The 9,216-nt window shown below is 40.2% G+C and overlaps 3 protein-coding genes and 1 long non-coding RNA gene across 6 annotated transcripts; 1 reads left to right on the top strand and 3 right to left on the bottom strand.

The window, feature by feature from the left end:
- Positions 1-31: 31 nt before the first annotated feature.
- LOC135935373 (chymotrypsin-like elastase family member 2A) lies at positions 32-2,397 on the bottom strand. Of its 2 annotated transcripts, XM_065477643.1 has the most exons (5): positions 970-1,160; positions 823-914; positions 620-767; positions 301-570; positions 32-244 (listed from the first exon to the last, which is right to left on the bottom strand). In XM_065477643.1, the coding sequence occupies exons 1-5, from the start codon at positions 1,108-1,110 to the stop codon at positions 38-40; spliced, it is 858 nt and encodes a 285-aa protein (XP_065333715.1). In that variant the 5' UTR covers positions 1,111-1,160; the 3' UTR covers positions 32-37. The 2 variants fall into 2 exon arrangements, with proteins under 2 accessions (XP_065333715.1, XP_065333716.1); XM_065477644.1 differs by lacking the exons at positions 823-914; positions 970-1,160 and adding an exon at positions 2,286-2,397.
- On the bottom strand, positions 1,482-2,206 carry LOC135937560 (chymotrypsin-C-like). The gene is made up of 3 exons (XM_065480716.1): positions 2,084-2,206; positions 1,758-2,027; positions 1,482-1,703 (listed from the first exon to the last, which is right to left on the bottom strand). The coding sequence occupies exons 1-3, from the start codon at positions 2,204-2,206 to the stop codon at positions 1,482-1,484; spliced, it is 615 nt and encodes a 204-aa protein (XP_065336788.1).
- A 666-nt stretch (positions 2,398-3,063) lies between the features above and the next one.
- Positions 3,064-5,274, bottom strand: LOC135937029 (uncharacterized). Its single transcript, XM_065480093.1, has 3 exons — positions 4,673-5,274; positions 3,272-4,607; positions 3,064-3,218 (listed from the first exon to the last, which is right to left on the bottom strand). Exons 1-2 carry the CDS (start codon positions 5,132-5,134, stop codon positions 4,518-4,520), a joined length of 552 nt encoding a protein of 183 aa, XP_065336165.1. The 5' UTR covers positions 5,135-5,274; the 3' UTR covers positions 3,064-3,218; positions 3,272-4,517.
- Positions 5,275-5,476: 202 nt separating this feature from the next.
- LOC135937030 (uncharacterized) lies at positions 5,477-9,116 on the top strand. 2 transcript variants are annotated; one of them, XR_010574425.1, is made up of 5 exons: positions 5,477-5,900; positions 6,388-6,484; positions 6,833-8,189; positions 8,300-8,536; positions 8,602-9,116. It is a non-coding gene; the product is annotated as an uncharacterized LOC135937030 (long non-coding RNA). The 2 variants fall into 2 exon arrangements; XR_010574424.1 differs by having other exon boundaries at positions 5,477-6,484.
- Positions 9,117-9,216: the final 100 nt, after the last annotated feature.

Below are 9,216 nucleotides of genomic sequence, written 5' to 3'. Positions count from 1 at the left end.
TTGGGGTCGGTATGGAATCAGAATTCAAACATTTAAATCAAGCCAACAAGGTTGCAGGCTCATTTATTGTCGTTTCGATCCAGTCAGAAAAGTTGCTGACTCTGGTAAACATGCTGAGAAGAGAGAGCGAACAATTTCTAACCATTACGTGATCAAATGCACAGGAGATTGGATCACGAGAGGCGAGGCCAATCAACTGCTGCCCACCGCCAGTGGCCCGTGTAAGAGGACTGCCCCACTCACCCTGAAAATTAAATTCAGTTTGATATTTAATTATTATTAAATTATCAAATGAATTACACTGCAAGGAACTGCATCTCCCGTCAAATCTGTTGCTATGGCACACATGGTTTCTTCTGGCAGACTGAATAACACGCTGCTCACATTTTGGCACGTCTCAAAGTCAAGAGTGACGAATCTGAGTAGTCTCAGGTCGAGAGGAATGTCCCCATTGTGCTCCTCGGCACCCCAACCAGCCATTTTGCACGGGACACCCGTTCCTAGCAACGAATCCTGCTCAGGAATTGCTATTGCGTTGATGCTGTCACTGAATGGCAAACTTGCATTCAACTGAAATCACAAATTTTATCAATTTTTCTGACGAATATTTGAGTTATACCTTTAATAGAGCAATATCCTTCTCAGGAAGTCTCGAGCCGTCATACTCGGGATGAATTTCTATCCTTTCCGGCCATGCAAGGGTTCGACTGCTTGTATCATCTAATGCCACTGAGCCAGCCATTATGACGAACTCTTCGACAGATTTTCTGTTTGTTAATTTAGATTTAATTACGTAACTCCTTGACGGAAATCAAACCTTACTGCCAAACGCATCGCGCGGAGGTCACGATCCATCTTTCAGAGAGAATCGCTCCTCCGCATATGTGTCCGTAGAAACTATAATGTATCGACACCTAGCACGAAAATTAGAATTTTTCAGGTCACGTTCAGGTCTCAATTATTACTCACTTGATAAGGATAGTCGCTGATTGCAAGCCTTTCACTACCGAAATTATTAGAGTAAAGATTCTCCACAAATGGAATCTCACAGACCCCCTGCGATTTTTCAGCAAAAAATGCCAAGAGACAAAATAAAATCGCGTGTTTCATTTTTCTTGCTCTCAAACCAATATGATCGCAAGTGTGCAATCATGACGCACCGCGCAGTGAGCTAATCTTATCACTATCAGATTCTTCCTCTAGCAAACCGCGTGTTTATTACCTCACTTGCAAAATTAGTTTGGTAGTTAGCACATTATTGCAAAACACACTTTCCGTTGATTTAAAAAATCACTGATGGTGAAAAATAATTAGATGAGATATGGTAAGGTTTAATTTAGAAACAATAATAAGTTTTTTATGTCCTACTTTTTTATATAATATGAGCACACACATTCCTCACTTTGCAATAATTATTAAATTAAGACATTGACTGTGATCCCACCATATATAATATCTCTGGTTTGATGAATTAATTGTTTTCATTTTTGAAACATTGATGCCTCAGCCTCAGCAGGCTCTTGTATTGTCTGATAAATCCAGTCCGTAAAGCTGCTGATTCTGGTGAACATGTAAGGAAGGGAAAATAGCTCAATATTGAAAATTGTGAATCCGCAAGGAATTGGATCTCCTGAAGCGAGACCAAGCAGCACTGGGCCTTCAGCAGCGTCCCTCGTGCAAACAAGGGGGCCTCCCCATTCACCCTTTCAAAACATACAATTAATTTTAAAATATTTACACACCTTTAAATGAAATACCGTGCAGGGAACAGAGGTTCCCAGAATAGGTCTTATAGCACATTGAGTTTCTTCAGGCAGAGACACACTTAAAATGCTGTACGAGTTGTTGCACAGGGCAAAATCGTGTGTGCGCAATTTCTGCACTCTCATGTCCAGTGGGATATCGCCGAGGTAGCTTTCAGCTCCCCATCCAGCCATTGTGCACCCCAAAACCCTTTCAGGTGTGTAGCCCTGCTCAGGAATGGCTATGGCATTGATCCTGCTATCGAAAATTAAGCTGTTCGCTAACTGAAAATGAAAATATTGATTGGATTTTATCGAATTAAACTACAATTAATTTTTACCCTAATCAGGGCGATGTCCCTCTCGGGCAGCCGTGATCCGTCAAATTCCGGATGTATTACAATTCTATCGACTAGATTCAACGTACTGTTTGTGCTATCGTCTAGTGCAACTGAGCCAGCCATTACGATGAACCGTCCCACTGATTTTCTGTTATTTGGATTAATTGTGTTAAGCAGTGTAAATTACACTCATAAGTCTCACTGCCAAACGCAACGCGCTGCAGTCACGACCCATCTTTCTGATAGGATTGCTCCACCACAGATATGTCCGTAAAAACTATAGTGGATCGACACCTAAAATTGAAAATTATATATAGCCTCGTGTGCAAAGCGATAAAAAAAACAACTCGCCTGATACGGATGGTCGATGATTTCAATTTTCTCATTTTCACTAGTTTCTAAAAAAAGTTGGTCAAGCGACGAAACGAGGCCACCCTGCGACTGTTGTATTCCCGCAAAAATCGCCAAGAGAGTGAGTAAAATGCTACGCCTCATTCTTCTCAGCTCGAAATGTGACCACCAAGGTCCGCGCAACGGCAGTGAACAACTCTGATAATCTAATCAGATGCCAACTCGTGCAACCTCGGCTTCCCCTATTGTCCGCTGAATGATGCTGACCGCACCATTGCGTGCATTGTGCATCGACTCAAAAATTAATTCAAGTAGTAATATTGTAAATTAAAAGTGTTGTGTATAAATTTTCTTATTTTGAATCAATGACAAAAAAATAAATAAATAATCGCACCAATCGGAAACTGTAGCAAGTCGTGATTTTTATCCGCAAAAGTAAAAAATAATTCCAGGAGACAAAGCAATATCGTGACCTTTTTTGATCCTAAATCGATCACTGCGTGCGATGTGCAACTCTTATAATCTAATCAACGCGTGATTCTACATAAAGCGGCGAAACAATGAGCCCGCTTGATATTTCTTGAGACAAATAATAGCAATCTTACATTTTAAATTGAAACCAAAATATAGACGGGAGGGAAAATCGTAATATTTTTTTATTTCATTATTTGAACCCAAAGATGTAGCAGATTTCAATTCACACAAGCGGCACGGGTTCATCGGAAAGGCCGAACCAACGCACTGCGACGTACTTAGCAGTGAACAATTCCGACAAAATAACGATCTAAAATTACAAAAATTAGATTAATTTATAATGAGAACTTATGTTTTGAATACCTTGAACATCTGCGGATATTCGAGGTAGTAAGGCACTTCCTCCTGCCACTCGACCCATCCGTCCGCACCAGGCCCCATGTGATACGTCAACGGGATCAGCCCTTCCTTCTCATTCCACAAGTAAGCGTAGAATATGGGCACCGGGTAGGCAATCTCACGAGGTTTCGGCAAGAACGTCCTCACCATGAAGGTGTAGTTCTTGTGCACCTCGACGAACTGAGGCGTCTCGAGGCACCCAGTGCCAAGGTTCGCCGAAACCAGCATTAGTCCCGAGGTGGCAGGGTCGAAAACGCTGGCTTCTTGCTCAAAGAAGGCACTGCTGAAATTGTACCTGCTGCATGGCGTCTCGAGACCAGGGTTGCCGCTCGACAGGTCAAAAAACACGCCGGTCGCTACCGAAGGAGCGATGATAGCTCCCAGCAAGAGAAGGAAAATGCTAACCTCAACGTTTGAAGACATTTCAATTGTGTTCCTAATTGTAAGTTGACTCGATATTCGACTAAAAGATTGTTAGATATGCGATTAGATAAGAAAAACCATTTTAATATCATGTTGGGGTTTTCCTACTAGACATAGACAGTCGTATTTCTTGAGCGACAATGATTTATTTTTTTCTTTTTCATTTGATTTTTAATCAATGAAATTTATTTTTAATTATAACGAAGTCGCTGTTGTAGCACACATTTCAAGTGTTATTATAAAATATTAAATGTAATATAATCTAGCGTAACAGGAAATCAGGAATAAACAGTAAAAGGTATTTCCCGAAAAGCGATTTATCACAAAATGATGTGGCATGTCGGTGTTTTTTTCTTAGATTCAATACAGCGTTAAAATAATGGCACGTCAGAAACAACTAAGTTTCTTTTTAAAGTAGAGCTCTACAGGCCAATTAATAAGAACAATATCCGTGCTTGACTATAGCAATTATTAGTAGTTCATTGAGTTTAGTTTTTTTTAATTTAGCAACAAATTTGAACTCTGAACCGAGGGAAATTAAATTTCGGATTTTACATAATTTATATTGATTTTGATCCCTCTTGTCGTGCGAATATTGAGGAAAAAGTCCCTAAATTGTGAAATTTAATAAATCGTGGCTTTACAGTTAACAGAGTAGAGGGAGACAGTTATTGATTGACAATTATGCAGACTTTAAACACATTTTTATCAAATATTTATGACTATTTTAGCATTATCCTCAATTTTCAGGTAAGCTTTACTTCAACACAAAGCTCTTCCCTCGTGACTAAATTAACGGTGGCAGTTGTTCGTCAGAGAGACCAAACCAGCGGATTGCGACGTAACTGGCAGTGTACAAATCAGACCTAATTTCAACCTGAAATTTTTTAAAAAAGGAGAGCAACAACATTACAACATCCATGCGGATCAATCAATTTTAACCTTAAACATTTGTGGGTAGTGCAGGTAGTGAGGCACCTGTTGTTGCCACTCAACCCAGCCATCGGCGGTTGGACCCATGTGGTAGGCGAGGGGAATCAACCCTTCCTGCTCGTTCCAGAGGTAGGCGTAGAAAATAGGCACCGGATTGAGCACCTCGACTGGTCTCGGCAGGAAAGCACGCACCCTGAAGGTGAAGTTGCGATGCACCTGAACGAACTCTGGCGTCTGCAAGCAGCCCAAGTCATCCGTGTACTTGGACACGAGCACCAGTCCGTCCGTGTCCGGCTCGTAGAGGGAGGCGCGCTCCTCCACGAAGACGCCAGTGAGACTGTGCATGGAGCACGGGCTCAGCAGACCGGCACTGCCGCCGGACAGGTCGTAAAAGAGGCCAGCGTCCACCAAGGGCACCACGGAGGCTCCCAATGTCAGGATCAATATGTGAGACGACAGCATTTTCACCATATAATTTCAGAACAATTAAACTAATTTGGATTATTTGCTTTCTTTTTAGGTGGGCGTGCATCAGCGATAAAATATACAACTTTGATAAGATAGAAAGGGCAGGAGATAACAAACGCAATATAATAAACCTAAAGGGGCTAAATTTCAAGGTTGGACTTTTTTGGCTCCGTCGTTCAAAAATCAGCAGTTAAAATATTCGGAAAAGTTTTCTTTGTTTTTATTTAAAATCGTCCATAGAATTCGAAAAGCTGCTTTTATATCAATCTGATTGTTATTTTAGATCCACAAGTTATTCTTTTCCAAAGGTATTTATTGTCAGCGCAGCGCTGGTGGAGAATTCAAAAGCAGCATTGTTGCACTGCAAATCAGGGGTGAGAAAATATCACTGCGCTGCAGTGACATTTTATCACCCCTGACTTGCAGTTTACGGCACCGTTTTTTAGCTCGACCTTTGAAACACTGTACAATGCCCAGCGTTGCCATTTTCTCTCAAGGTGGCGTTGCCGTAATCCGCCCCCCTAGGTTTACCCTGACGGAAGCTATCGATCAATGTTACTGTTCGTAACGACGTTGTGGGGCTCAGGGTGCAAGAGGGGGAGGAGAGTGGAGAGTTAACATTTGAGGAGAGACTGCAACTAAAGATTCGACAACGGACCAGTGGCGCAAGCAGACGTGCCCTCTCTCCCTCTCCCCTCTCGCAGCCCTGAGCAGTTGACAAAATTATATACGTGTAACGGACCAGCACCACAATAAACCTAAGCAAAAGGTAATATCACTTGTTTCCCTGCTCGTATCCCTTGCCCAAATGAGGCATGCCAAAGAGACACAGAACATAAATAATTTTGGAGTATTAATAGCCCGAAAACGAATAATAATCACACGGGGGAGACACACGCCCCCGTTTCTAGGGCCCGCGAGCTCACCTATCTCCAGCCGCGCGTTCCCCTGACGTATATACAAAATTTTGTTCTTAATTGTGGGCATTCCAGGACTAAATTTACACAGAAAGAATGACATTTTTGGCATTTACGGTGCTGTAAACATTTAGATTGAGCCTTCAACATATGAGGTGGCAGGTACGGCCCTCTCGTCGATATGAGAACATACCTGAAGTGTCTTAAATATTTTGAAAACAAAGCGAAACTCGAATAGAAAATATTAATTTTAAACTTATTATCATTTGATTGATAAATAAGGAATGTTTATGATATGCTTTTATACAAAAGTTTTAATTTATAATATATTATTTTTAGTATGATGCGTCGAGGGCCTCGAGGTGCCGCCAAAAGTAGTGTGACTGCTGAGGCTGAAGCAAAATCGGCTTTGTTAAAGGATGAAACATTAGACATGGTAAATATTATAAAACAATTAAGTATCTTTAGCGCTAAACAATTTGTGGACCAATTTTTTTTGTTTGCCCTTTCTGGCAGACAAAAATTTTGGTTTTAATTATTTCTTCATCTTTTTTTAAATTTACTATGTATATATAATGTTTTTTTTAATAAAAGGCAGCGTAATAATAAATTTAATTTTGAATACCAATTTATCTTAAAAATATTTGTTTATTGTACAATGACTGATTGCGAGGGAAAGGTACCAATCTATCGGTAAAATAGCCATGTTAAATTCAGTGAGATGTCATATTTTCCATGTTTAATCGCTAAATTTCTAAAAAAAAAAATCAAATCAATATTTTAGGAGGCTAAGAAACAGACCGCTCAGCGCTGCGTGCTGTTTCTGGTGCACGCTTGCCACTGTAGAGACCCGCAGTGCTTACTGACGGAATGCCAGACGATGAAGAAAATGGTGCTGCATTCCAAGATCTGCACAAGCAAAATCTGCCTCTTGTGCAAGAAGTTTGTAAGCCTGTGTTGCTACCACGCTAAGCATTGCCAGGAAACCAATTGTCCTGTGCCCTTGTGCTCGACGGTCAAGCAGAAACTGACAGAGCAGCAGGACATGTCGGCCACGCCGTCCGCCGCTGGCGCGTTCCAAGGCAAGAAGCACCAGGAAGTGCAGCTGCCTCACAACAACACTCGTCAAGGGGCCAAACACGATACTCTCAATGCACGTTTGTTTTTTAGTTACATTTTTTTACAAACTAACGAAATAACATTAATAGAGCAAAAATCATGGGTTGCAGGATGGTTTTGGCGGTGTCGAGTTAATCAGACAAAATTCACAATTAAATCATAATATAATATAGATCATTTTTGCGGGTTTTATTGGACATTTTTGGCAATAACTAATTATGAGTTGGCACAATTTAATAGTCAAGGTGTGCGTTGAACTCGTCTTGTCAAGCCCGATCGAATGATCCCCAAATGTGAGGTTATTGGTTAAGGTCACGGGTCATCACGGGTCATTTTCGACAATTTACTGGTGTTTTTGCGATTTTAAAAACAAGCACTATTATAGACTTTAAAAATCCGGAAATGGTCTCAGGGCACGAGTGAAGTTGTGTAAAAATTTTAAAGTGTTTTCCGGCTTCGTTATCAAAAAATTCAATATATTAAATTAAAAAAAACATGATTTTTTAATTTTTGCAAATGTTGTGATTGCCAAATCTCGGGTCCTAAGGGTCACAAATGCAAAAACTGCACACCGTTTGACTTCCTCTGGTAAGCTGAATGGTTTTTGGGGGTTCTCTCCCTTGAATTCTCAACCCCTATTGGCCATAATTTCATCCCGAGTGGAAATTTTTAAATTATCGCGATTTTTTGTACTTTTTTACCTGGAAATTGAAAATTTGACACTTTCCTGCTCTGAACATTGTATGATTGAAAACATTTTTGAATGGGTAAGACGCATTGCATGTTTTAACAGCCAAAATATATCGCTTCCAGAAAGAGAGATTTACAAAAATGATACATTATAGAACCGATGTGCTTGTTTAATTTTATTAAATGATTAAAATTTATTTATTTTTAAAATGCTTTCATAGTTTAAAATCAAAACTGATCAGGAGCAGAAGATGATGGAGGCTGGTAATCACCTGGCAGGTGCGGCCACAATTGGTGCGATTGGGACCGATGCAGAATCGGATTCAATCAAGGTAAAACTATAAGTTTCCGGTTTCATTTTGAAGCTGCTGAATTTTTTCTCACGACCTTGGGTGTAAGTAAAAAATTGGCATCCGAATAACTATTCAAATTATCATTACAGGAAGCAAACCGGCGGATCTTCGAGTGTCTGGAGCACGCTTCTCAGTGCACAAATGAGAAATGCAAACTGCTAGGGTGTAGGAGGATGAACATCGTGTTGCGGCACTTTAAGAAGTGCACGGCCACTTCAACCGGCTGCCAAATTTGCAGAGAATTTATAACACTTTGTGCAAATCACGCCGAGCAGTGCCTGCAGGAGGCCAACTGCCCCGTGTCTATTTGCCCTGGATTAAAGCTGGTTAGTATCTTACAATATAGCGTTTAACGTAACTATACGCTCAATTTAAAATTTATTTTTTGAAGATGAAACGGCGGCAGCAAAAGTTTCTTGGGTGTTCCTATAATGGTTGCCGGTTTTGCAAAAAGCGGCGGAGTTTCCTTCAAGTTTCCTCCCAGCACGCCAAGAACTGTCAGCAGAAGAACTGTCCTGTGCGTTACTGCCCGTACTCCAAGCAAAAGTAACAGCAGCAACAATGAAAATAAACTCTTGAATGAATTTGTATCTTATGATGACATTTTTGGATGCAGATTGTTGGGACAGGTGCATTTATTGTGATTTTCTCTATTCTTTTAAGCGATTCTCTAGTTTTAATTTCCAACTATGGTTAGCGTAAAATATTCCAAGTGCGACAAAACGTTTTTTCTAATAATAACAAGGTGGAAAATACTTAGTTATATGTATTGTGCTATGCGAATTTCTCTCCTGAGGTATCCACGAATTAACCCAATTGACCCAGAAACAAACCAAAAATTCTACGTATTTTCAGCAATAGTTCCTTCCACAGCAAATAAATGTAAATATTTCTAAAATAAAAATTCATAAGCTCAAAAACTTGTTTCATTCGAATGTCATCTTTAACTGAAATGCAAATATTTTAAAATTTGTCCGGGTTAAATTCAAGAGAACTCTAATAGATA

This window comes from Cloeon dipterum, chromosome 2 (genome assembly GCF_949628265.1).
Source record: "Cloeon dipterum chromosome 2, ieCloDipt1.1, whole genome shotgun sequence".
Taxonomy (NCBI): domain Eukaryota; kingdom Metazoa; phylum Arthropoda; class Insecta; order Ephemeroptera; family Baetidae; genus Cloeon; species Cloeon dipterum.
The sequence above is the reverse complement of the archived record's forward strand: the minus strand, read 5'-3'. Positions and strand labels throughout refer to the sequence as shown.

Coding starts and splice junctions, on each gene's coding strand:
- LOC135935373 (XM_065477643.1), bottom strand. CDS start 1,110: ATGAAACACGCGATTTTATTTTGTCTCTTGGCATTTTTTGCTGAAAAA. Junction 915..969: donor TCAGCGACTATCCTTATCAA/GTGAGTAATAAT, acceptor TTTTCGTGCTAG/GTGTCGATACATTATAGTTT. Junction 571..619: donor AGGATATTGCTCTATTAAAG/GTATAACTCAAA, acceptor TTGTGATTTCAG/TTGAATGCAAGTTTGCCATT.
- LOC135937560 (XM_065480716.1), bottom strand. CDS start 2,206: ATGGCTGGCTCAGTTGCACTAGACGATAGCACAAACAGTACGTTGAAT. Junction 2,028..2,083: donor GGGACATCGCCCTGATTAGG/GTAAAAATTAAT, acceptor TTTCATTTTCAG/TTAGCGAACAGCTTAATTTT. Junction 1,704..1,757: donor GAACCTCTGTTCCCTGCACG/GTATTTCATTTA, acceptor ATGTTTTGAAAG/GGTGAATGGGGAGGCCCCCT.
- LOC135937029 (XM_065480093.1), bottom strand. CDS start 5,134: ATGGTGAAAATGCTGTCGTCTCACATATTGATCCTGACATTGGGAGCC. Junction 4,608..4,672: donor ACTACCCACAAATGTTTAAG/GTTAAAATTGAT, acceptor AAAAAATTTCAG/GTTGAAATTAGGTCTGATTT.